The sequence below is a fragment of the Melanostigma gelatinosum genome, assembly GCF_949748355.1.
Source record: "Melanostigma gelatinosum genome assembly, chromosome: 10".
Taxonomy (NCBI): domain Eukaryota; kingdom Metazoa; phylum Chordata; class Actinopteri; order Perciformes; family Zoarcidae; genus Melanostigma; species Melanostigma gelatinosum.
In genome coordinates, this window is record NC_136643.1 from 21,890,418 (window position 1) to 21,896,417 (window position 6,000).

At 43.5% G+C, this 6,000-nt stretch overlaps 1 protein-coding gene across 3 annotated transcripts in view; it reads left to right on the forward strand.

Annotated features, from left to right (window-relative positions):
* Positions 1 to 4,085, forward strand: part of LOC306783490 (partitioning defective 3 homolog B-like) — a 164,182-nt gene extending 160,097 nt beyond the window's left edge. For all 3 annotated transcript variants that reach the window (XM_079277159.1, XM_079277158.1, XM_079277160.1), the window contains 3 exons: positions 268 to 483; positions 629 to 739; positions 941 to 4,085. In XM_079277159.1, coding sequence (XP_079133285.1) covers positions 268 to 483; positions 629 to 739; positions 941 to 1,055 — 442 coding nt within the window. In that variant the 3' untranslated portion in view covers positions 1,056 to 4,085. The remainder of the gene's footprint in view (positions 1 to 267; positions 484 to 628; positions 740 to 940) is intronic.
* The last annotated feature ends 1,915 nt before the right edge of the window (positions 4,086 to 6,000 follow it).

Consider the following 6,000-nt stretch of genomic DNA (forward strand, 5'->3'; position numbering starts at 1 on the left):
TGAGTGATGTCAGACGGAACGAGAGGTCACAACTGCATTCATGGAGTCGTGTCTTGGAGGCAAGTCACAAAAAAGGTGTTGCCAATGCATCAAAATGATATTAATATGACCATCAACACAACAAAGTTCAGCCTTGGGACACTGTGGTTAAGGGAGTGAATGGACCTGGACTGACATGCAACTGTTTCTGCTTGTTACAATGCCAAATACAGCTAGTTTTTATTGTCTAAGCTTTGTTTTCTTACATTGTGCCATTTCCTCCTCCAGACGAGGTCCGTTGGCTGCGACTGACTACTCCATGCAGCCCTGGTCAGGCCATTACCCCGGACCTCCCCAGGCCCCACAGGGGTACCCTCAGTCCCCCTCCTACCCCAACCCCATCCCCCAGTCTGCCCCGTCTTACCCCGGCTACCCACCCGGCCCACCGTACACACGGCCAGGAGACCCTCGGGGCGTCGACCCCGGCTACTATCCCCACCCAAGGTAATTAAACGCATGGCAGTTGCTTCATGTCACATGATCCACGAGGCTGTACGCAGAGTTTAAACAGAGTAGTCTGACTTCTCAACTCCTGTCCTCACAGCAGTGCTCGTATGATGATGGTGGACTTGTTGTTCTCTGCTCCTAGCTCCCAGCAGAGAGGCCCCTTGCGGCAGGACGTTCCCCCGTCTCCTACCCCTCCGCTTCGTGGACTACGGTACGACACCGTGACGCGTGGAACCGCGGGGGGAGGTTACAGGTAGGGGCGATTTCATGTCACGAATGACTCAGTCCGTCAATTGTAACACCTGACGAGGGTTTCCAGATGTACGAGTAGGAGAGAAACAGCGTACAAAATGAGTTATACATTTACAAAAGAAGCATCATTTTTTTTGGAATATACTTCTACATCAGTACATTCGAAGTGAGACCACAAAACCTCACTGTGCCCTGGTTACAGGCACCTGGTGGATCCCAGTCCAGACCAGTACGTCTATACCGGGGAGGGAGGGAGACAGCAGCAGCAACACCAAACCAACCCAAGACAGAAGAATGCCATGACTGCAGCCGTGTAGACGAACCCGGTCCAGGGATGAAAACGAGCCGGATGCGAACTGCTCCGTGTTGTGCAGCTCTTCTGCTCGCGGTACGCGATTTGAATCCCCATCACTATCAAACACTGTCTGCACTGTTTGAAGTATATGGTAATACACAGACAAGCAAGGTAAAGGAGGTTAATTACAGAGTGGCCGGCGTGAGGCATAATGTCTTGTTGTTTGAAGTCATTTAAATTGCTTTCAGTCTTCCCGCAGCATGAAATTAGCAGGGGTTTCACTTGTCACTGTGCTCTGATTAAGTCGTCTCTTTCAAGAAGAGCCACAAAGATAATTGGATCTATTTAAATGAAGGCGTACATGCAGCTCTACACACTCTCGTGTTGTACCTGGTTTTACTGCTGCAGCTCCACAAACAAGAGGAAATATATGACGCGTTACTACACGTTACATTTTACTCGACACGTTACATTTTACTCTCGTTGTGGTCTCGAGTCGCATCTGATGTTGGAAGATGATGGAAAATGTGTGAAAGCAAAGAAACGAGTCTTTAGAAATCCTCCTTGTTAGTAACGGCTGCTGAAACAAACAAGACGAAATCATCATAACTCGACAACTAAAGATATATCCTCTCAGTCAGATTAAGATGAACTGACAACGTTGCTTTTCAAATTGCCGATGACAGTTACAGTGTTAAATGAAGTGCATTGTGAGACCTACAGTATTATCTCAACATGCGAAACAGGGAGAAAGCCATTCGACCAATCTTCACGAAAGTAGAGATGTCTTTACTTGGGACTAGTCCAATATATCACGCACAGTATTGTTTATTCAACTAAATATGGAAACATCTGAATAAAGCACAGTAGAGCACTATTAGCTTCACTTGTAATAACAAGTCAAATGTTTCTCTCAGTGGGGATGAGAGACTTTAGTTCATGTATAGTCTGATATATAGTGATAAGCACTTAGATCACAGCTGTAGAGGTCCTCAATCTCAGATTTAAAGGTAAATAGTCAAATGTATTCAAAGGGACTTGAAGGTATGTGACGCTCTTATATCACATCACACAGTCATCAGTACTTAATCCACGGTACAACCTGTGTTTATTGCATCTATCCAGATTTCTTTGCTCACTTTTTGTTTTTCCATCAAACATCCACTTCATAGAGAATCCACTGCTTTAAAGAAAAGAAGCTGACTACCACATCTTTCAAACTCCCATCAGAGTGCTAATATCACCCTTTGAACTTTTGACATTCTGGAAGAAGCTCCGTTGAGAACAAGACGGACCATTTTGTAACGTTGCTGAGAGCTCCGGTTTAAGTGCAACACACACACACACACACACACACCGGAGCAAGATGATTCCAGCGCTTCATTTTACATAGTTAAAGAGGTTTACTGCTGTCTCCCTCTCTAATGGAGGCGACTCAATTATCGGGTGAGCGCACACATGTGATAGTGGTGCTTAAACGTGACAGACGGCATCGTTACACCGTTGTCTCTTTCTCTTTACAACATCAAAAAGCAAGCGGGCTGAGACGCCTCCGCTCTCTTTCAACACTACGGACAGAGCCGCTCCTGAACACACGCCCTCGGTTTAAAGAATTTAGAAAAAACAGAGAAAGGAGAAAAGAAAATAGATCAGGAAAGAAGCAAAGGAAGGAAGAATGAAGCAAAAGGACGTCGAGGGGAGAGAGAAGTAACAGACTAGTCATAAACATGGAGGGAGCTGGAAGAACACATGCAGAGCCAGGCCAGAGCATGTGTTTCAAAGAACAGAGCCGAGGAACCAATGAAAGCTCGTCGCTGGTTGTTCTGCAGCAGGAGGAGGGTCACGGGACTGAATCAATGTGGTGACTTTTGGAGTTTCTTGCAAATGTGTGTCTTTTTCATGCTTTTGCCAGCATCGGTATCAACCTCCCAGATGAAAGCGTGCAGGTACGACTGAAAGCACAGTAATAATAGCGCACTTTGACCTGCTGGTCGAGTGACACCACAGTAGCTCAGAGGCCCCTTTAGATCATTCGCTCTCTTGCTCAGTGTTAGCAACAGCAGCAGACAGGTGACACGCAATTAATCCAAATGTTCCATATCTCCATGTTTGTTAAAGGTGAAATGTGAAATATCTTTTTTTCATGAAATATTTCCGTGCTGCAGAGATGTCTTGGCCCTGCACATCGTGTTCCACAGACTTAATACAACGTGAATGTGTTTTCAGTGAAAAGGAGAATAATGATGTAAAAATGAGCATTTCTTCTAAAATCGCAAACCTCACGCTCATTCGCAAAATAATTGTTTTATAATTGTAGCTGCCTATGTCCTCCGGTACGTGTACGTAATGGAGCGCCAAAGAAAAGGATCTACTGGAGTCACACGGACGATTTTGGTGTCATATTTCCAAAAAAAAAGTCTTGCACCTCTATAAGACAGAATGCAGAGCTGCATCTGACTGCTGGGCGAGTGTCTGCTGAGATGACATGAAGGTGAATTATTGTTACTCCTCTGATGCTGGTACGCAATCCACATGTATGTTACTTCTTCAAAATGTATGTTTTATGTAATTCTTTTTGATGATAATTCGTGTTGGTTGTGTTTACCAGCGCCACAGCGTGTTTGACCATTGGTACCATGCTACATATCACTTCGTTCCTCAAATCCAGTCCATGTAGTTTTTCCTCTGTTTTGTATGAATACAATCTGCAGACAAATAATTCACCGTACAAGCAATTTTCTACTTGTTTTTCTGAGAATGTGGGGAAACGAAAAAATACATTTAGTCAGTTTGAGTAGCATGGTAACACGTCGAACAATGTGAATGTATGGCTCTCTGGTCTTTGGCAGGACGGTATGAGTTGCACAAGCTGAAGGTACGAAGCAGTCTTCTGTTAACAGAGTCCTGGTTCTCCCTGTGAAGACATTAGTGTATGAAGGAGCCGACTAAACCACCTCTCTGCCTTACAAGTATAACATTTTTTTATTAAACTGAGTGTATCCATAAACGAATCTCATTTATACAATGTAACAATAACAATGTTTTCTACTGTTCTCCTATATATTTATGTATATAACATCTTTTTTTACATTAAATATTCATTTTTAAACAGGATTTGCCAGACGATGTCATCCTTTAAATGTTTCAAACATGTCTCTTTTTTTGTTGAAGCCACAATGCATGCCCAGCACATCTGCTAAGGTTAATTAAATATGAGTCAGGAGAAATTATTTCCCTCATGTCCCCCATTCCCTGCAAGGTGAATCATTAACATTGCCAACCCAATTTAGTCCATCATTTAAGCTGCTGATGAATTGTACCTTTGTGATAAGAGATAGATGTTGGCCCCTAAATTAATGCAAGACTAATTATCAATTAGAAAGAGAAGATAAGGTACACTGATTGCGGCACAAAGTTTTTTTGTAGTTTCCCTGTCGTCGTGCCATCACATTGCGAGGTCACATTCCCCGATTAATAAGCATTTAGTCACAGCTTGTGGCTTAAGGTGCTTTTTATTATTTATACACTGTGGGTGCAGGACTAGGCTGCAATCAGAGAAGTTAGTAGGAATGAGACACAGAGGCCAAGGGAGCGTTTTATCAGTCGAGGCTTAATTAGCATATCCCAGACCTCTCGGCCAATGGGGAGAGGGAGCGGAAGTAATTAAATGCTCCTGAGTCACTGCCAAGGTTCATTTTGTGCACAGTGTTCAGTATGGATCTACAATGTGTGTGTGTTTTCAACATTCAATATTCTGATTATAATGGCTCTTTAAGTCCTGCTGTTTGTGTTAATGCTCGTGAGAGCTACAAAGTAGTTACAAAGATGAATTGCAGAGCGCTTCTAGACTCTTCTCTCCGTCGGAATCAGACATGTCTCTGAAACGGAGCAAATGAAAAGAGTGGAACGACTGAGTAATAAAGGTTGAGCTCCATAGCTCTTCTCAGCCAGACTTTACATACTTCTTGTCGAAGCCTGAAGCTTAATGTACTGTTTTGTTTCACCTCACAGTGTGGATCAGTCCTTATTTTTCTTACGAACTCGCTTTGTCCACTTTTATATCCAGTCTGTGGCTCAGACGGGCCAGCTGTGTGAGGCTCCAGTTTGTACAACATTCAACACATTTTTTAGACGGTTTTCTGTCACGTCTCCCAACTTTCTGAAGCCCTAGAAACCGATCATATATCAGAGCAATGTTTCTGGGAGACATCTGTCTTCTCGGGCTCTCAATCACTTAATGCAGTTTTAATTGACGTTTAATCTGTCCAGATTATGACTAACCCGACAGTAACTTCGGGGATTTCCTGACAGACTAGCTGACTGAGTGTCCTCGTGCTGGTAATTTCTTTGACTAATTCTGTATTTTAGAGGCTGTCAAACAGCCTGGTGGACTCGCTGACTGACTGGCTGTGTAATTGCTCCAACCTCCCTCCCGGGGCAGGTTTGGCACGCTGTAATTATTAGCAGTTATTATTATTAGTTTTAACAATGATTGGAATACATTGTAATTAGGATTTCCTATTATGAATGCCTGCTGGTTTGTGGACGGGTGAGTGTGTGTGTGTGTGTGTGTGTGTGTGTTTGGCAAGGTATTGTTCAGTTGTAGCTATTCTTGGCAGCCTGGCAGCCTGCTTTTTGTTCCCTTGACTTGTGATTGTTTTCCTTGTACACTCTGTTTGAAGGCCGTCCTTGGAGCTGCCAGACCTCCCAAAATCCTCATTAATTATTGTCAACTTCCGATCTTGTTGTCTCTGTGACGGCGGACTAATGATTCAAGTGTGAGCGCAGATCACAATCGGGAGCGTTGCTTCCACACACTCATCCATTTTAAAACGTGTTAATGCAAATCTACCACAGTCTGCAGGTTTATTGGAGCGCCAGCGAATTCAACATTGACTACAATTCAATGTTGCATAAATCAGTATTGGTGTACAGAAGTCAAATGTCTGTTTTACAGATTTGATCAT